We start from the raw sequence: 21655 nt of genomic DNA, 5'->3' as shown, positions 1-21655 counted from the left end.
GAAGATTAACGGCCCATTTACAAGACTGCGTTACATTAACCGGTTGCCGACCGCTGCACGACTATATACTGCGGCGGTCAGCCCCGGCCAGGCAGAGTGACGTATTGGTACGTCACTCGCCTGTCACTGACTTGCGAGCCTATCGCGGGCGGGCGCGCGCCCGCCGCGGCTCGTTCACAGACAAGTCAGTGCGTGTGACCGGCGGACTCGATGTCCGCCAGTCACACTGCGATCGCTCCTGTGAAGGGAGAAAGACAGAGCAGCTTGTGTAAACAAGCTGCCTGTCAGTTCTCCCTGTGTAAAAGTGAAGATCTGTCCGTTCTACTATGTAGAACGGTTGATCTTTGCTTTTACACCAATAGGAATGTCCCTACACAGTTAGAATCACGCCCCTAGGACACACTTAACCCCTCCCTGTCCAATAAAGTTAACCCCTTCCCTGCCAGTGTCATTTTTGCAGTAACAGTGCATATGTATAGCACTGATTACTGCAGTAATGTCACTGGTACCCCCAAAAGTGTCAAAAATGTCAGTCAAGGGTCGGATCTGTCCGCCGCAATGTCGCAGTACCGAAAAAAAAATCGCAGATCGCCGCCATTACGCGTTAAAAAAAAAAACACCAAAAATGACAAAAATCTTTCCCTTTGTTAGTAAACGCGATAACTTTTGCGCAAACCAATCAAAATACGCTTTTTGCGATTTTTTTTACCAAACATAGGTAGCATAAAACAAATTGGCCGAAAAATGTTAAAAAATTTTGATTTTTACTTTTTTTTTGGGGGAATTTCATATAAAAAAATGTGAAAAATATTGTTATTTTTGCAAAATTTACGCTCTTTTTTTGTTTATAGCGCGTGATCAAAAAATCGCACAGGTGATCAAATACAACCAAAAGAAAGCTCTGTTTGTGGGAAAAAAAGGACGTCAAATTCGTTTAGGTACAGCATCGCACGACCGCGCAATTGTCCGTTAAAGTCACGCAGTAAAAAATCGCAAAAAAACCCCTGGTCCTTTAGCAGCCAAATCCTCCGGGGCTTAAGTGGTTAATGCACACATGTTAAAGTGCCTTATGTCATGGGTTATTGTGTGTTGTGTTAATGCAGCCCAATAAAAGGAATGAGCTGTAAAGGCATCCTAACATGTTTGAAATTGCACATGATTAGTGATCGATCGATTATCGGAAAAGCCGATATATAGAGGGCCGATCTGCACTTTCCCCGATATATCGGAATCGGCCACCAAGGTGACCGATAGTGCCGATATTTCGTAAAGTGCTTGTACTGGAGTGATGCCTGCAGCTAGAGGCATCACCCCTGTACAGGCGTCCATAGCCAACGGTCGGCTGTCTTGTAATGACAACCGATGCGACTGAGAATCCGCTCGGCTGTCATTACAAGGAGCTGGAGGGGACGCCCCCCCCCGCCACCTTCCGTGGTTCGCCTGGGTCTCCCGTCCCACCGGGAGACCCAGGCAACCAGCCGGCACGGCCGCTGAAGACCCGATCAAAGCCGCATTCAGATCTGATCGGGTCTCCATGGAAAAACCCGGAAGTGACGTCATGATTCGGGTACTCGGCGCCAGATTAAAAAAATGACAGCATTCAAAAACAGTCAAACTTGGCATTTTGAATGCTTTTAAGTGCAGAGGAGGGGTTTGGGGTCTTTTAGACCCCCAGATCCCTCCACAAGAGCACCTGTCAAGTGATAAAAATGTTTTTTTTTTTTAAATGTACGAAAATATCGGCCAATACCGATATGCAATGGCCAAAATATCAGTATCAGCAATGAAAAACCGATATCGATCACTACACATAATCCTTTTTTTTTAACACAATGTACTACTGTACTACTGTACCTTTGCAAAAAATAAACTTTAGTTACCAGCAGGTTCCTGGAAGTAGAGGAGAGAAGGATCTGCGCTTAGCATAAAAACCGCAATCAAGAATGTAGGAAATTGGCTGCAGCCTACCTCTTAATTGACAAAAAATGTTCAGTAAAGATTAAGGGATGGTAAGGAGGTAAGTGGCGATGCCAGATATAGGTATAAAGAGACAAGAGAAAATATGTATATATGTGTCCACAGTGTAAAAACTTGTTAACAGATGTGTGTTCAAATAATACTTAAGTATAAGAATAAACATCAAGTGAATCCTTATACGTAATGTGCTGGTTAATATACACCAAAAATTGGACATGAATAAATAAATAATATGGTAAATTAATACCCAAATAAGTGACTGATAGTGATAAAGGGAAGAGACCCTTTTATAGAAATAAAGTGCATGTAAATAAGGTGACTGAGTGTCTCAGTGGTATAAATTATTCAATGTATCAAAGATCACACCGGCCACACTTGAAGAGTCACTGGAAATACACAGGTCACCCCTGATGTGAAGTTGCACTGATGTAAAACCTGCACTGGAGCACTTTGTCATCCGATTGGGACTATTATATCATTAATATAGTTGCACCGATTTAAAATCCTGCACTGGAGCACTTTGTTGTGCGATTGGGACTATTATATCATTAATATAGTTGCACCGATTTAAAATCCTGCACTGGAGCACTTTGTTGTGCGATTTAGGACTATTATAATAATTCTTTTTGGAGTATCATACCTCACTTTATAAAAGTGATTGACACCTTATTGCATATATCTCTCTGGAATTTTCCACCTCTTTTGCTACATATGTGATTTGGAATCACATCTCATTGCACTATCACCTACCACATTTTTAAAAACACTGTTGTATTCCTTTGGATACTGAGTAGTATTAATTTGCACCCACCCCTTCTTCTTGGGGTTTGTGCTGTATAAAGTATACGTACATATAGTCACGGTAGCACTTTATATTTGCACCTTGATAGTTATTTGCACCTTTTTTGGTTTACCAATGATCTTTGATACATTGAATAATTTATACCACTGAGACACTCAGTCGCCTTATTTACATGCACTTTATTTCTATAAAAGGGTCTCTTCCATTTATCACTATCAGTCACTTATTTGGGTATTAATTTAGCATATTATTTATTTATTCATGCCCATTTTTTGGTGTATATTAACCAGCACATTACGTATAAGGATTCACTTGATGTTTATTCTATGTACTTAAGTATTATTTGAACACACATCTGTTAACAAGTTTTTACACTGTGGACACATATATACATATTTTCTCTTGTCTCTTTATATCTATATCTAGCAGCGCCACTTACCTCCTTACCATGCCTTCAGGTTCCTGGAAGTGCCTGCCATTGCGCTGAAATACTAGGTTTTTAAAGATGCAAAGTCTAAAGTTTCACTTTAAATGTATGCTGTTATCACATCCTGTCAACAATTCAACCGTTTCGCAGAGGGCATTATAAAAGGAGGTGTGTGCAAATGAATGCCCCAAGACTGCTCTGAGCCTGAGTGCTAGAAATAACTATTACAGCTGAACTCCAATCAAAGGGCCAAATGCATAGTAAACACTGTATAAGTGAACTGAACTGTCTTGGTCTACAGGTACGGTACCCTTCCAGACAGCGGAGCCAGATCCTCAACCTTCAGCACAGGTTTGCAGTACAGCTTGTTTCTGGACTCAATCCAAGCTTGCTGAATGGTTAATGAAGGAACACAAACACACATGGGTAAGATCATCCCTGCACTCTCCTTCTCTGCAAGCATTATATCAAAAGTACCCTGACAGCCCTATCAAAGCAACAGAGCTGTGATTGGCTAATCTCTCCCTCTCCTATTCTTAGTCCTACTATAGAGATAATTATATGATGTTAAAACAAAGATAGAAGATAGATATCTTTGCCAGTCTCCACACTGCCAAACAGACCTATTTTATCACTCTCATTAACAGCCTGTCATCACGCCCCCGGCAACTCTTCGCTACCTTTAACTCTCTACTCCGTCCTCCACTACCCCCTCCCACTGACTCACTCACTGCCCAGGAGATTGCCAACCACTTCAAACAGAAGATTGACACAATTCGTAAGGAAATTGTTGCTGTTCAGATACCTTCCTCCATGCCTTATGCTTCACGCCCACAAGTGCGATCATTACTTCCCTCATTCAACCCCGCCACTACAGCCGAGGTTGCTAAACTACTTGCTAACGTCCACTTAACAACCTGCCCTCTGGATCCTGTTCCCTCACAAATGCTACGTTCACCTTCTGGCCCTATTCTACACTCTCTAACCCACATCTTCAATCTCTCCCTCTCTTCTGGCATCTTCCCCAACTCTCTAAAACATGCACTAGTCAGCCCCATACTTAAAAAGCCCTCACTGGACCCAACCGATCTGAACAACCTACGCCCTATTTCCTTGCTCCCCTTTTCATCCAAACTCCTCGAACGTCTAGTCTACAACCGACTGTGCGACCACTTTGCTGAGAATAGCCTCCTTGATCCTCTTCAGTCTGGATTTCGGCCTCAACACTCCACTGAAACTGCACTCCTAAAGCTGACAAACGATCTGCTAACGGCCAAAACCAATGGACACTATTCTGTACTCCTACTTCTGGCCCTTTCTGCTGCCTTTGATACGGTTGACCATCCCCTCCTCCTCAAAAAACTCCATGCCTTTGGTCTCCGTGACTGTACTCTTCACTGGTTATCTTCTTACTTATCCAACCGCACCTTTAGCGTTTCTTACAATTCTACTTCCTCCTCTCCTCTTCCCTTCTCTGTTGGAGTCCCCCAAGGCTCTGTTCTTGGACCCCTCCTCTTTTCAATCTACACCTCCTCTCTAGGTCAGTTGATAGCCTCCCACGGCTTCCAATACCACCTCTACGCTGACGATACCCAAATCTACCTATCCACTCCTCAGCTCTCTCCCTCAGTCTCCTCACGCATCACTAATTTACTATCAGATATATCGGTCTGGATGTCTCACCACTTCCTCAAACTAAATCCATCCAAAACCGAACTTATAATTTTTCCTCCACCGCGTGCCCCTTCCCCTGATTTCTCCGTCAATATCAATGGCATTACCATCAGCCCATCCCCACATGCCAAGGTCATAGGTGTTGTCCTGGACTCTGAACTCTCCTTCAAACCCCACATCCAATCGCTGTCCAAATCTTGCCGCCTCAGCCTCCGCAACATCTCCAAAATACGCCCCTTTCTAACCAAAGACACAACAAAACTCCTAGTTCACTCCCTGGTCATCTCGCGCCTCGACTACTGCAATTCCCTTCTCATTGGCTTACCTCTACACAGGCTATCCCCCCTTCAATCCATCATGAATGCTGCCGCCAAACTCGTCCACCTCACCAATCGCTCAGTGTCCGCCGCTCCTCTCTGTCAAGCCCTCCACTGGCTTCCGCTCACCCAACGAATTAAATTCAAAATACTTACAACATCTTACAAAGCAATCCACAGCCTAGCCCCCAGCTACATCACCAGCCTCATCTCAAAATACCAACCTAATCGCTCTCTTCGTTCTTCTCAAAACCTCCTGCTCTCTAGCTCACTCATCACCTCCTCCCATGCTCGCCTCCAGGACTTTTCCAGAGCCTCTCCAATCCTATGGAACTCCTTACCCTTATCTGTCCGATTATCCCCCACTCTATTAGCTTTTAGGCGATCTCTGAAAACCCTCCTCTTCAGAGAAGCCTATCCTACCAACCCTTAACAAATGTACCTCCTTTTCTCCATCAACCCATCCCCCACAGTTATTGCCTTTTGTTTCACTTGACCCTCCCTTCTAGATTGTAAGCTCTAACGAGCAGGGCCCTCTAGTTCCTCCTGTTTTGAACTGTATTTTAACTGTATTGTCTTCCTTCACATTGTAAAGCGCTGCGCAAACTGTTGGCGCTATATAAATCCTGTATAATAATAATAATAATAATAGATATTAATGCAAATTATACATAAAATGTAGTTATGTTTTTTTTTTTTTAATGAACACAAAACTGCATTAAATATATATTTTTTCTATTTTCCTTAAGTTCAACATTTAAAAATCAAGTGTAGGCAGATAAGAGTATTTCATATTATTCTAGTTATGTATTTATTTAAAGATACTTAAATGCATTTCATAGTATCCCATACTGCCTTTGTGCTCTCCTGTAATTCTCTGCATATCAGAATTTAGAATGGCAGAGGAAGGTCAGCACTAGGAAGTCAATTAGGCTTTGCTGCATTGCACTGACAAATGGAGCTTGCTGATTGGATGAGAGACCACAGACATAACCTCATCACTAAACAATTGTTCTTTCACTATACAATCAGTCTAGACCAAGCTGCATTAGTTTGACTGTAATGGAGAAAAGTAAATGATGAGGCACTGTGAGAACCTTTTTACAGTGTTGGAAAGGGGTTTCTGGATTGGACTGCTGCACTCATCAAAATTACATATCAAGGGGCAGACAAGACAGGTAGCAGATATGCAATTTCTGTGTACTGAGCCATTTACCTACACTTTAAACATGGTTACTCTCAAAGTGAACATATAATAACACTTTAAATATTTAAAGGACACTGAAAACATGCATTACCTTTCCTATTGAAATACAGCATGCCAAAAGAGCAGTTTACATATTCATAAACCTAAAATTGAGTCTTGCCCTATCCCTTTAAACTGTGACATAGGGTATAATCACATCCTTAAATATTTGTTTCCCATTAAAATAATTTACAAAGAGGATTGTTCAGCTAAAGCAAAATATTATTATAAATATACTGTAAAAATATTAAAGGTTAAATCATCAAACAATATAATAGTGCTGCGCAATAAATATCTATAAAATACTCAGTGATTCAATATAGTATTAAAAATTATATATCTAGTGTACAAATGTAAATAAAAAGTGGACATATATTAATGTACTCAAACAAATAAATAATCGAATCATAAATATGTGCAAAAATAAATAACGCAATAGTCCATCAATCAAAATCTGTGTATAAAAGCCAAAAAAAGTGCAAAAAGTATCTGAAAAGTCTTCAATATATTAGTCCCAGTGATGATATATATATATAAATATATACCAAAATATAAATAATTGTGAAAATAAGTTAATATAACAGTCTTGTGAGAAGTGCAAACAACCAAAATCTTCTATAAGTGCTCAGGCCACCTGGATGTGGCTAGTGCTTCCCAGAGTGTCACCGATCAATATTAACCGTGCACCCCCTTGTGAGTGGGTGCTCACCTCAAATAAGATTCAATCAAGCATAAATGCAGGGGATCTTTAGGGATGGCCCATCTGGGTGGTTTCACTTCAGAAGCTCAAATCAGGTCAATATGTCTTAGCTCAATAGCCAGCGTAACATGTAGATAGAAAAAGCATGCAATAGTGCTTATAGCTTTAAAACTTTATTCAAATAAAAAAAGTATTATACTGCACTCACATATATCGGTGCATCCATGCACCTTTAAACTGCCATGTAAATACAGCCGATGTACATATAGGTACCGTGGTGGTGTAGTGGGAGACGCCGCAGCTGTGTGTATCCTCCTATGCTGACACAGCCCGACAGTCTCGCTAGCAACGAAGCGATCCGTCTGTCCTTGCCCCTCCCCTACGCGTGATGACACAGGGGACCACGTGTCTTCATCAGGGGGATTTCTTCCCCTGAGGAAGGTTAAATCATCATTTCCTTTAAGAACTAAAAATGGCGACAAATGTTACTTGCTAAGCTGCCAAAAAATATATCATTTTTGTAGTTACAGTAAAACCCTTTTCTTTGAGTCAGGTACTGTTGGATTATACTGTAGCCAGGCCCGGATTGGCTAATCGGGAGCATCGGGAGAATTCCCGGTGGGCTGGTCCAGTGCAGGTACAAGAGGTGGAACAATTTATTGTAGGAAAGGGGGGGCGCAGCGGAGGTGAAGTGCTTAGGGCTCGGGTTTACTCTCAGCATCTTCTGTCTGCTTCTGTCCCGACCGTAAGCCCGCCCACCACCTGCATTGCTTTAGAATTCTCAGTTCTGTGTCCAGGTTGAGTCCCGGCATTTTCTGCATCTTCTGTCCCCGCCCACCTCCTATCAGACCTGTAGTTAATGGTCTAGGGAAGTGCTGTACGTGGTGGGCGGGCCAGTGGGCGGGGATAGAGGCCGGCAAAAGATGAAGAAAATGTCGGGACTACATCCCTGGCACGCAGAGCTAAGAATACTAAAGCAATTCAGGTGGTGGGCGGGCTGACAGACGACAGAAGCAGACAGAAGATGCCCAAGATTAAACCCAAGAACACTGAATTACAGGTACAATGCAGTGATCTACTAATATTGAGAAGCTATGCTTCAATTAGGCACCGCATATGTTGTCTTCCAAAATTGTGCTTAAATGTATGTATTATACTATAGTGACATGGACTTTTAAATAATAGCAATCCTTATAAATAATTATTAAAGTGCATAAATGTCAAAAATGAATAAAATATACATAAAGTGCTCTGTGACATTCATGTAAACATCCGTATCCAAAAGAATATAACTGTGTGTATATAACACTGCAATCAATTAAAGTGCTTAGTGCTCATGAAATACCCAATTAAATACAATTATATATATATATATATATATATATATAACACTTCAAAACAAATAAAAGTGCTTTTGTGCTCAGTGCTACTATAATTTGATCACTCAAAGTTCAGTGCAAAAAAAAAGTGTCCAATATTCTCCCATTGAAGTATTCGCGACCATGCAGGGGAACAGTGGTGCTGGGTATCTCCTATTCACAGTGGCGTAGCGTGGGTTGTCAGCGCCCGGGGCAAGGCAAGTAATTTGCGCTCCCTAACATGCGGACTTTTAGTACTCCCCGAGTCCCTTCCTACAATAGTACTGACCAGCCTGATTCCTATACTGACCTACCAGTCCACTACGCTAACATACCTGATTCCTGTACTGGCCACTACACTGACCTACCTGTCCACGACACTGACACTTACAATGACCTACCTGATTCCTACCTGACCACTACACTGCCCACTACACTACACTACACTGCCCACTACACAGAGGACACCACCGCGTCATCGAGTCCTTACAGGGGGCGGGTCGGGGAGGATTGTGAGAGCTTAGAGGAGGCGGGACGGAGGCACATGCAGGGCTGACTTAGAAGACGGCGAGGCGGGCTCCAGAACCGAGGCGGGGCTCTGCCACTGGCCAGCCCCGCTGCCGCACATGACAATGTTGGCCCAATCACAGGGCGCCGACCGGCCATCATTTAGCCTGAAGATAGCGGCGGCTGAAGTGACACGCTAGGAAGAATTTTTAAAGTTTGCTAGAGTGACACTGACGTGGGATGCGCCCCCCCCAAATGTTGCGCCCGGTGCGGCCGGCCCCCCCCTGCACCCCCCACGCTACGCCACTGCCTATTCACCCGTGCAGTATTATCTGGGGTGTGCGCTTACCAGAGGGATATGATCCCTGTTACCTTATGGCAACAGGGATCATATCCCTGTATTATTGTATTTAATTGGGTATTTCATGAGCACTAAGCACTTTAATTGATTGCAGTGTTATATACACACAGTTATATTCTTTTGGATACGGATGTTTACATGAATGTCACAGAGCACTTTATGTATATTTTATAAATTTTTGACATTTATGCACTTTAATAATTATTTATAAGGATTGGTATTATTTAAAAGTCCATGTCACTATAGTATAATACATACATTAAAGCACAATTTTGGAAGACAAGGCGCTGCCTAATTGAAGCATAGCTTCGTAATATTAGTAGAGTACTCTTTCCCTATTGGTGATTGTAATGTAGCTGCAGTCTTTTTTCACCACTATATATAAAAATAAGCACAGAGGGGTGGGGGCTGTGTCCTCAGAAAAAAAAGGATTTTTCAGTCATTAAAAAATCCTGTTTTCTTTCTCATGTAATTACTGTTGGTACATCAAAAAGCAAACCAACTAAGGGGTGGACAACACAGTAACAATCACTAACAGGCCAAACAAATAGAACTGGGGACTTCCTGTAGCCCAAAAAGTGCCTGGGGGACCAACTTCACAGTCTGATACCAGATAACATCATGTTCCCTATAAGATAGGGAACCCTGGCAACATGAACAGAAGAAGGACATAGAGAATCAACTTGATGTTCATAACCAAGACAGGGTCATCACGGGAGGGTAATGGCTCCATGCAGAACGTAACGCTAAGGCCTCATGCACACTGGACGTTTTGGGGGCTGCTGTTAGCAGCGTCAGACGTTTTTTTTTTTTGGAGCTGCAGAACGCCCATCTATGTTATTCTATGGACTCATGCACACATAGAGCTTTTAGTGGCATAGGCGTTTTATAGCTCCAAAAAAAAAACCCAGGAACTGTGCGTTCTGGAGCTCCAGCGTCAAGCTGCAAAAACGCCTGACGCTACTAAACGCGCCTAAACGCGTCATGACGCGCGTCAAGCGTTTTTGTTTTTTTTAAATGTAATTGGTCACTGTAATGACCTGGAAACCAGGAAATACAGAAAAAATGTGATTGGTGACTGTAATCACATGGAAAACAGGAAATAAATGCCCACATTACCCAAGAGACCTTTGCCCCTGTTGAGAAGTGTGGAAGAGAGGAAGCATGGTTAGTGATGTTCCTCAGGCAGAGCTGATTTCAGCCATTGAAGCCAATGCAGAACTGTGGGATTTAGCGCATCCATTCTATAATGACCGACTGCGGAAAACCAAAATCTGGAATGAAATTTCCATGGCGCTCATATCAGACTGGGCCCCGGCTGAGCAATTCAGCAAAAAAAGACCGAAGTAAGTTTTTTTTTTTTTTTTTTTTTTTTAAATATGTTTGCTATGTTTTTTTTTAGAAAGCATATTAACCCTTTTTTCAATTTTCCGTAGCCAAAACATTACAACATCGGTGGAAATCCCTACGTGACCGAGTAAGGAGAGATCTTACTGAACGTGAAAAATCGCAGCGGAGTGGAGCAGCAGCTCTAGCGAGAAAACAACATTTGTTCCACAATCACCTAGCGTTCCTGCGCCGATCGATGATACAAATCGCAAGAGAGTAAAGGCCCGTACACACGTAGCGATTGTCGGCCGTAAATATTCGGCCGCCGAACGATCGGCCGATTGTCGGCTTGTTAGTATGATGCTTCCAACAACCGACTGCGACTTTTCGGCCGAACAGAATCGGGTGTGCAGGCTATAAAATTTTTGTTGGCCGTCACCAGAACGGCCGATTGTTCGCAAGTCAGTACAGAATTCGGCCGACTAACAGCAGATGAGCAAGACTGGGCATGCTCAGAGAAGAAAAAACACACGGAAAGTTAACCATCACATGGCATCACTTCTGCAGTCCGCTATTGTTGGCCGACAAAATTCGTGTGCAGTCTTTAGCACTTTTCAACCGACAGGACAGCACCGGACAAAAGGCGGCCGATCGTTCGGCCGACATTCTGTACGTGTGTACGGGGCTTAAGTTCTTTTTTTTTTTTTATGTCACATATACCCTTTTTGTGCATTGCTCTAAAGTAACAAAAATTAAAAAATGTACATTCTCAACCGTTTTAATTCTCTGTAGTACAACATCAAACATTTCGGACAGCAGGGAGCATATCGAGGAGGAGGAGGAGGTGGATGCTCCAGATGCTGCTTGCGTTGAAACTGGGAGTGTCACAGATGCGGAGGTGCTATCACCGAATCTCTCCATTTCCCAAAGCCAATCCCCAGCACAGGTAATTATCTGTCCATTATGTCTCTTCTGTCTGTCAGTCTATGTACCAATCTGAACATGCCCATTTTTGTTCACAGGAATCTAGGAGCCAGATTACACCTGCCAGCAGCCTCCACCAGGAACCCGAATACCACAGGGAAGTTCGTGGCCGTGGGAATGGTAGTGCACATGGTAAAGGCTGCAATCAGCGCCAGAGGGGTGGCATTTTCGCACCTGAAACTGAGGACAGGGTGGTAGCCTTGCTGCAGGAAGTCAGGCAGGAGAGGCGCTTCATGGACCCATTTTTGGATCCTTTGAATCCGCGCGCCTCATTCCTGCGGAACATGTACCACGTCCTGGAGGACATTGGTGGAGCCGAGGAGAAGCACTGTATGGATCCAATGTACGTTTTTGCTGTGCAATACCGTACAGCAAAATTAAGTGGTGGGCCACCACCTAGCGATCCATCCAGTGCTTTTCAGGATCTCACAATGTCATCCAGGACTGTAGCAATGCTACCACCCCCCTCATATCAGCAACCTATATGGCAGCCACCATCCGGCCATTCCTACCCTTCCTATTACCCCCCACATTTCCCCGCGGAATTTCCTCCTCCAGGACATTTAACGTGCTCCAATGTTGCCACAACCCCTGCTTTCCAAGGACCCTACCATCCCCAGGACTTAGGGAACGAGCTCCTGCCCCGAACTACCCATTCCCACCCTGAATCCACTTTCCCCCGTCCCCAATCACCTCATCCGAGCCCTGCTGACCAATCTGCTCAATATCAGCAGTTATAACTTGAGCTTTTTTGTTTCGTTACTCCAGTTTGTTAATTTAATAATCTTTTTTAAAATGTGCATTTGTATGTTTTTTTTTTTTGGAGTTAAGGTATACTTCAGCAGTATGTTAGCATACGGGTATTATACGCTCGCCTCAAGCAGAAGAAAAGGACTCTTTTTCTTCTACCTGGGGCAAGCGTAAGTGCAGCCCAACAAGGGGTATCATACGCTTGCCTCAAGCAGAAGAAAAGGACTCTTTTTCTTCTGCCTGGGGCAAGCGTAAGTGCAGCCCAACAAGGGGTATCATACGCTTGCCTCAAGCAGAAGAAAAGGACTCTTTTTCTTCTGCCCAACAAGGTACAAGGCACAGCTGAACTGAAGAAATGGAAGACATGAAAAGGACTGCCAAATTTTAAATTGCTTTATTTCTAAAAAAACAAGAAGGCAGAGCTTAGAAACATACAACATTTTTTTTTTAAATAAAATAATTTTGCCACGAAACTTCTCCATCAGGTGATAAGAAGAAATCGGCAAACTGGTTACGAATGCCCATCACCTGTGACCGCAAGTCCAAAAATTGCACCCGTTGATTTTGGTTTCGGGGTTCCAGTTCAACGGTGCTCCTCTCCTTCTCCCGCAGGAAGTTGTGGAGAACACAGCATGCCAGGACCACCCTAATGGCATTCTCCACATCAAGCTGCATGCAGGTGAGTAACACCTCCATTTTGCTGTCAGGACTCCAAAGGCACATTCAACAACGCGGCGTGCACGGCTGAGACGATAATTAAATATTTTTTGGCTGTCGCTGAGACAATAGCCACTGTATGGCCTCATTATATTTTCACCAAGTCCAAAGGCCTCGTCCGCTACCACGAGCAATGGTAAGCTTGGTTCCTCTGTACAAGGTAGAGGCCTGCTTTCTGGAATGTTGAACCTTCCTTCATTTAGCCGACGTCCGAACGCTGAATCATGAAAAATGCGGGCATCACTCTGGCTGCCATATGCTCCAACGTCAACCACAATGAAATGCAGATTCGCATCAGCCAATGCCAGCAGGACCACCGAAAAGTATTTTTTATAGTTAAAATATGACGAACCTGAGTGCGGAGGCTTCTTCACTCTGATGTGTTTGCCATCCAGTGCGCCCAGACAATTGGGAAACTGAGTTTTTTCCCAAAATTCATCAACCACTGCTTCCCAGAGGTCTTCTGTTGGCTCCGGCATTACGACTTGATTAAGCTCCTCCCATATTGCCAAACAGCTTTCTCTGACTATCTTGCCAACCGTCGAGATACCAAGAAGAAAGTGGTGGTGGAAGGACACGAAACTCAATCCTGTAGCAAGGAACCTGTCAAAACAATACAATGCAATACATTTTGTACACATGCAATGCGACATAAGCTATGCAATCGGTTTGCAAGAAATCGCAATGAACAGACATCGCATGCGATTTGCATAGCAGTTTGGTAGAAATTGCATGCATGCAATGTCATGCAATGTGTGACATTGCATATGTGTGAACAGGCACTAACCCCCCTTCAAAACAAATATCACTTACCGGAGTGTCACGAGCAGTCGTTCCTCTGGTGACACACTGATTCTCATCCTGGTGTCCATCCTTTCTAGCCTTGGCCTGAGCCTCCCCAGCAGGTCATCGAAGACAGATACTGACATTCTTGTAAAGTTGAAGAATTTTTCAGGATGCATGCAAGATGGGTGTAAATGCTCTGAAAGTACCCCAACGTAGGACGCTGGGATACAATGGGATGTACCCAGAATCTACGCCGTCTGCTGCTTCTCTCCTCCTCCTCCATCTGTCTCCTCCGCCACATCCTACGCAGAACAATCAGAACGATTGCCTCATCGATTTTTTGAATCACAGGATCCATTTTCTTCAAAACAATCTCCCACAACTAGTAAAATGCTCTCTCCTCAGTTTCTCCTCACAAAATGGCATAGTCATGTGATATTTCACATATTTTATGGAATTCTGGGTAATATGGGAGTGATTTTATGTAAAAAGTTGTGTTTACTTTAAAAAACGCTTGTTAGCGCTGACGCGCCTGAATGCGCCTAAACGTGCTATGACGCCAATGCAAAACACGGCTTGAGGCGCGTTTTTGACGCCGCTTTTTCCTGGCGTCAAGAAACAGCTTTGGAGCTCATTTTTATGACGCCCTGTGTGCATGGAGCCTAAAACCTGAACTAGGCGAGAGGCTGACCAACCAGAATCTATAAAAAACAGGTGTAAACAACTTGCCATGTAGGGAGGAAAAGACCCGCAACCTGATATGGTCAAAAATATATGGGTCTAAGCCCCTAGAAGGACCAGGTCCTGTTAGGAACCTAAGAAGAAAAAAAACAGGTCTTGGCTTAACCCCACCCCCCAAACCTCCTCTTATGCAGGCTTGCGCAGGACTCCTGCCTCCCCCCTTCCTGCCGAGTGTCCCCATAGCAAGACACACACAGCAAGGCTTAACCCCACCCCCTGCTCTCTCCTCATAGGCTGTGACTGAGCCAATGGCTCCTGCTGCTGCCTTTATATACACTGAGGATAGAGAGAGGTGAGAGACACTGCTTCCAGACACAATGCTGGATCCAGATCAGGCTCAGCTACAGTAAGCATAAGGGGTGGCTCTGGGGGAAGCTGCACACAGAAGGTTTTTTACCTTAATGTTGAGAATGCATACAGTTAAAAAATATTTCTACTTATACAAACATTTTCAGCTTCTACACACACCTGACACCCTAGAATCAAGGGACAAACAATCTGTGTCTATAGAGATTGTCTGGTCTGACAACTACCTTGCTATGCAAGACTTACTAGAGAAACCCTGAATCAGATAGAACACAACAATCTACAAAGAGTGTGAAGTGCCTCCTAAGTTCCCCAGAGTACTCATGAATTTAATCTCATGAAGTCCACATGACTGAGGGTGTAGGGTGCATGGAAGGCACTCCCATAAGTTTGGGCTGGAGATAGAAGTTAGTCTAGTCTTAAAATGGAAACAAACAAAGTGGGGAATAAAGCCAATACATCATGTCTGTTATACAAGAGGTGCCTCTGGGGCAACCCCAGAAGGATCCTACCAAAGAACAATCCTGCCTTTACCTGACCTCACTCATAGACTTATCAATTCTTGTGATCCCTCGTGGTCCAGTCAAGCATCAACATCCATGGAGCAAGGAACAGGAATCATTACACCTCCTGCAAAGGAGGACAGTGGTTTATCTCCCTGTCTGACGAAGGAGCCTGAAAGTAAACATACTGTGGACCTTTTCAGAGAGAAACTATGTTAGTTACCTTCACCTATACATGACAGTTTCCAACTTCCCAAAACCTGACAATGCCTGATCTGGCTAAATCTTGCAAGCCCTTCAGGTAGTTGTTGTTCACTGGGATCCACAATGCACACTCTCTTCACAGGAGGATGTCAGTGGGGGTGCAAGGAAAAATATTAGGCCAAGCACAGGAGTCAATGCCCTGAATAGAATCAGATGTGCATGGGAGACATTGTGAATCCAGATCCCTAGCAGGGTGAAGGACAGTCAAGGCTGTCCGCAATTACCTAGTAGGGTCCCTCTGGAGAGAGCCAACACTGAGGGGCACCATTTACCACTGAGGAGTTGACACAGGAATCAGAGCAAGGGGTTCTGGGGTGAGAGAAGCCCAGTGAAGTGAAGAAGAAGCATTAATCTGTTCTGTAGCACAGAAAAGAACAGTGGGAGCAGTTGAAAGTTCCACAGGCAAGGGGTGCTAACAGGGCACACAAGGACCCTTCAAGGTTGCTTCCAGTTTACAAAGAGGAATACTTTAAATAGTGGGTGTAGTAAAAAGGTCTTTGCAGCTGTATAGGCTGTAAAAGACCCAGAGCTTTGGAGATATCAAGCTGATCCTCCAGAGGTAGAATATTATGTACTGCATCAATAGGAGCTGAAACAATCTCCTGTACTTCTCAAAAACACTCTCCTCAGAAAGAGAGTGTGGGAACTCTAAGTCTGAAAAAGTCACTTTTACCAATGGCCTGGTGTGCTCTAAGGCTGTAGGAAGATCTGTAATTGATTCTGCAAGACAAGAAGTGGGAGCTTGCTTAAAGCTTCTATGTTCAGCACCTGCAAGGAAAAGGTTGAATTGGCCACAAAGTCTAGTGTAACTGCAGTAAAGGCCCCTGACAACAAAGTATGGGACTTCGCCTCATCCGATGTAGCTGAGGGGGACTCCCAAAAGGTCGACCTTAAAACCATAGGTTTGCTAGTTTCCGGGTTCCAGACAAAGGGCCTCAAAGTTTATAGCGTAATAGCGTAAACATTTTTGCACCAGTTAGTGAGCTGGAGTCACCTACATCAGATCCATCAGCACCATGTCTATATACAGACATGTTGCAAATGCATGGTGAAGTAACTAGGCTCAATGTGCAAGGAAAGGTCTTGTGTACGCACAAACCCAGGCATTCACTGTAGGCGGGCAGTAGGAATGGATAAGAGTTCCACAGGGCTATTTTGCAATGCAGGAGTAGCAGCGGGAAGATTCTTTCTCTATGCTGAATGACAGGAAAGAGAGAGCAGAGTGTACTGTCAACAATTCAATCAGCAGATGATTTCAGCACTCACCAATAATCCATTCTGCAGTAAATTGGGTGGTACTAGGAATTTTGAAAAGTTCCTAGTGGTGCAAATACACAACTAGGATGGTCATTCAATACAATGAAGCCAGCTTTTTGGTAACATCCATTGAGACAATTCTTTATTGTCTACCTAGCAGGATACAGTAATAACACTCTAACACGTTTTGGCTGAAGCCTAACTCATAGCATACCAATGATCATTCTGACTGGCCTATGCGACAGAGTGAGTCTGTCAGATACAGGGAAAATGCTGAGGCAATGCCATGACTCCAGACTTGAAAATGGCTTGCCATGGCTACCTTTTGCCGGTACTTGATTTCTGAAAAGTTCCAGAAGCAAAACTTAGTGCTTCAAGTTCAAATTGCAGGTTAGCCATGCAATAGCTCAAGTAGGGTCTGGCTGCAGCACCTCAGCCAGGCTGAGGAAAGGCTAACCCTGATAGCTTCCATATAGAGAGCAACTCAAGCATCTAGATTAAAAGTCTATAGAAGAATTGCAAAAATGGCTAGCATAAAATTGTTAGATTTTACAAAGAAGAGAAGAGGCATGTGGGATACCAGTGGGGTTATCCTTGGCCGGCCCATCATTTTTTATGTGCCAGTATCCAATCCTCATTTAGGCAGCAGTATAACCCAATATTATTTGAATTCCCATGTCCCTCAATGGATGAGAAAGAAATACATACTTAATGAAAAATAGCAAGAAGTACATGTGTTTATTTAACATGTTTTACTTTGCAACTGCATAGGTTTTTTTTGTAGCAAAAAAGACATATTAGGCTATTATTCACTGTATTCTAAAAATATATTTTTTTTCTTAATGTATCAATATACTGTCCCTGATGTATTATGAGAAACCAATCATTACAATTGTATTCATGTGAGAGTACAAACTAAAAACAGTTCATCTGCTTCATGAAAGACAGAAAATGGTCTTGGGATTTAACCTACTTTGTCGGTAAAGCTTATTTATACTGAATTGTTAAGCAGAACTTGAATTCTAAATAAAATTCCCCATCTCACTTCTCTTTGCCCCCCGATGAAAATTGTAAATGATATTTAAGATGTCGGATGCAGGCAAAAAAGATATTTTCACAAACTAGCATCAGGCAGCTTTTCAGTCTTTATCCTCCTGCATCCATATCCCAGTTAGCATGCATGAGCCAGGCCACAGGAAAAAAAAAAAAAAAGTCTAGGATGCATGTCATGTTCATCATTCTCTATGGTTGTGCAAGCTGGAATATGGGTTCAATATAGGGCAGCATCTCAAAATACAGAGCACTATTTATTGAGATGTTGCCTGGTGCTATGTAGGCCAGGCACGTAATGGTCTTTGCATTTTATAGCCAAGTACTGGTATGTAATTAAAGCACATTTGAAGTCACAGACATGGATAAGCAGGGAAATTGTATCATCCATAACCTCTATATTCTTGTTACAGCAATTGTGATGGGTGTCTAAATATGACTGTGCAGTGTAATAAGCACCCTAAAAAGCCCACACAGACCTACACAACTACCTACTACAATGCAAGTTTATGGAGTTGATTTACTTAACCACTTAAGCCCCGGAGGATTTGGCTGCTAAAGGACCAGGGGTTTTTTTCTGCGTGACTTTAACGGACAATTGCGCGGTCGTGCGACGCTGTACCTAAACGAATTTGACGTCCTTTTTTTCCCACAAACAGAGCTTTCTTTTGGTGGTATTTGATCACCTGTGCGATTTTTTGATCACGCGCTATAAACAAAAAAAGAGCGTAAATTTTGCAAAAATAACAATATTTTTCACATTTTTTTATATGAAATTCCCCAAAAAAAAAAGTAAAAATCAAAATTTTTTAACATTTTTCGGCCAATTTGTTTTATGCTACCTATGTTTGGTAAAAAAAATCGCAAAAAGCGTATTTTGATTGGTTTGCGCAAAAGTTATCGCGTTTACTAACAAAGGGAAAGATTTTTGTCATTTTTGGTGTTTTTTTTTTAACGCGTAATGGCGGCGATCTGCGATTTTTTTTTCGGTACTGCGACATTGCGGCGGACAGATCCGACCCTTGACTGACATTTTTGACACTTTTGGGGGTACCAGTGACATTACTGCAGTAATCAGTGCTATACATATGCACTGTTACTGCAAAAATGACACTGGCAGGGAAGGGGTTAACTTTATTGGACAGGGAGGGGTTAAGTGTGTCCTAGGGGCGTGATTCTAACTGTGTAGGGACATTCCTATTGGTGTAAAAGCAAAGATCAACCGTTCTACATAGTAGAACGGACAGATCTTCACTTTTACACAGGGAGAACTGACAGGCAGCTTGTTTACACAAGCCGCTCTGTCTTTCTCCCTTCACAGGAGCGATCGCAGTGTGACTGGCGGACATCGAGTCCGCCGGTCACACGCACTGACTTGTCTGTGAACGAGCCGCGGCGGGCGCGCGCCCGCCCGCGATAGGCTCGCAAGTCAGTGACAGGCGAGTGACGTACCGATACGTCACTCTGCCTGGCCGGGGCTGACCGCCGCAGTATATAGTCGTGCGGCGGTCGGCAACCGGTTAACCACTTGCCGGCCAGCCACCATCTATATACTGTAGCAAAGTGGCAATATTGCGCGAAACGAAATACCTGTACGTCGTTTCGTTCAACAGCCACTAGATGGCGCCATTGCACCGATAGAGGCAAAAAATACAGTTTTTTTTTTTAATTTTTCATGCAGGTGATTGGGTATTTATTCTTTGCAAAGTGAAACTTCACCACATTTACTAAGCTCTGGGAAAAATTTCCTGGCAAAGTGCAACTTCCTTTGGAAAGTGAACAGTCTGTTTGCCTTTAGTAAAATAAACCCCTACATGAGGAATATGGTACTGAGGGGTGTGGCTGTTACTCAACTCTGTCGGCAGAGACCACTATAGAGTAGGACAGGAAGCACACTGAGAGAAACAAGAGTAAAGCAATAGGCAGTCACAAATCCTAACATCTAGGAATTAGGACAATACAATTTTTTTTTAAAAGTTGTAAAAGTGGACTTTATTGGACTGCTGTCATTAAATCAAAACTGCCAATAGTTACAAGGTGGTGTAAACTACAGCATCTAGAAGACCCCTCACGCAAAACCCTATTGGCCCTATTGGCCAGTATAGTAGCCTATCCTGATGTTAGTCCAAAGGGTATATGGAGACTCCGCAGTTCCTGAGGTGCTTCTCAACATGATTTGTGTAAATTTAGAAACTTTGTATAGGTTGTTACCAGAATCTTTCTTCCAGTTGTTACTACCGGTCTGCACAGTAAGCAGTACGATTCACACATACAAGCATCAGCTCCCCTTCTTCCAACATTTTCACACAGCAGATTCTGGTTTATCTTGTAAGTTTTCCTAGGTAGAATTTTTCTGTTGACCCTGAAAGAAAAATAATATGTTTAAATAAATGACTTCTTCAAAGCCTTCTATGAGAATCTGATATATTCTCACTATAAAAATGTAATTAATATTCATTAAGTCACCACAAAAAGATCTGTCTCTAAAAAATGAGGGTTTGTACACACAGCAGTTCACTCGTTAGGGAAAATAATACTTCTAGAAATGCGTCAGTGCCTGGTTTAATGATACAGTGCAATAAAAAAATCATTTCTGGGAGAATCTCCCTTGAATATACTGTACATCAAGAGTGTCAAGAGGTCTGGAGAGGTCTGATTACATGCAGCTTTTAAGCAGATGTCGGCTAAGGTGTCAACATTTTTAATGAATAAGTGCCAAAACCACTAATTTTCAAGTGATGAATACTCAGAAATAGTAGTATTCTTTTGAATAGAATTGTATTCTGCATGTCTCTGACTATCCTGTAGCACTGAGTAATTATATTACATGTTCACATACTTTTTCCCTATATTTATATAATATAAAGATATAGTGATCTAAATCTCATTGGTTTTACAGATTAAAATTGTTTCTATTATTATGCAATTGAAGATCATTTTTTGGCATTGGAAGAGAGTTTTTTGCTCTGTGCTGTACTCTGTGTAGGACGCATCATTGGCATCCAAGAGTTAGAAGACAACTTTTCTTTAAGTGAAGTTGTCTTTAAGTATAAAAAAAAAACACCCACCCTGCCTCCTAGCAGTGGCTTTGCAGCCTTGCTACATTTTATTTTGTAATGTAAACACAAAGCAAAATGCTCTGAAGAGGAGGGCACAGTGAGTGGCACTGCTGAGAGAATGATGTTAACAACTTCAGTGCTTCTGCTGTGAACACCAAGGATACATTTTTCCACAGTGTCTGCATCTACAAAGGTTAGTAAGGGCTTATTTTACAGCTCAAATACTGCTTGGTAAAGTGGTTGTAAACCTTTGAAACTAAAAATAAACAAAGTATATTCTTCTATAGTGTGTACTTGCTTTGTCTCTATAGCACTTAGTGTGCATCCTGTCTGTTCTTTCCTTCCTCTGTTAACCACTTAAGCCCCGGAAGATTTTACCCCCTTCCTGACCAGGGGGTATTTTGCGATTCGGCACTGCGTGACTTTAACGGACAATTGCGTAGTCATGCGACGCTGTACCTAAAAGAATTTGACGTCCTTTTTTTCCCACAAACAGAGCTTTCTTTTGGTGGTATTTGATCACCTGTGCGATTTTTTTGA

The 21655-nt window shown here is 42.9% G+C and overlaps 1 protein-coding gene across 1 annotated transcript in view; it reads right to left on the bottom strand.

Moving 5' to 3' along the window:
• The window catches only part of PHTF1 (putative homeodomain transcription factor 1), a 322940-nt gene that overhangs the window by 138717 nt on the left and 162568 nt on the right, over positions 1-21655 (bottom strand). The window contains exon 8 of the mRNA XM_082246092.1: positions 20268-20418. Within this exon, the coding sequence (XP_082102218.1) occupies positions 20268-20418 (151 nt within the window). The remainder of the gene's footprint in view (positions 1-20267; positions 20419-21655) is intronic.

Source organism: Pelophylax lessonae, assembly GCF_965119305.1.
Source record: "Pelophylax lessonae genome assembly, chromosome: 2".
Lineage (NCBI taxonomy): Eukaryota > Metazoa > Chordata > Amphibia > Anura > Ranidae > Pelophylax > Pelophylax lessonae.
Note: the sequence above shows the minus strand (reverse complement) of the source record. Positions and strands in the feature narration are given on the sequence as shown.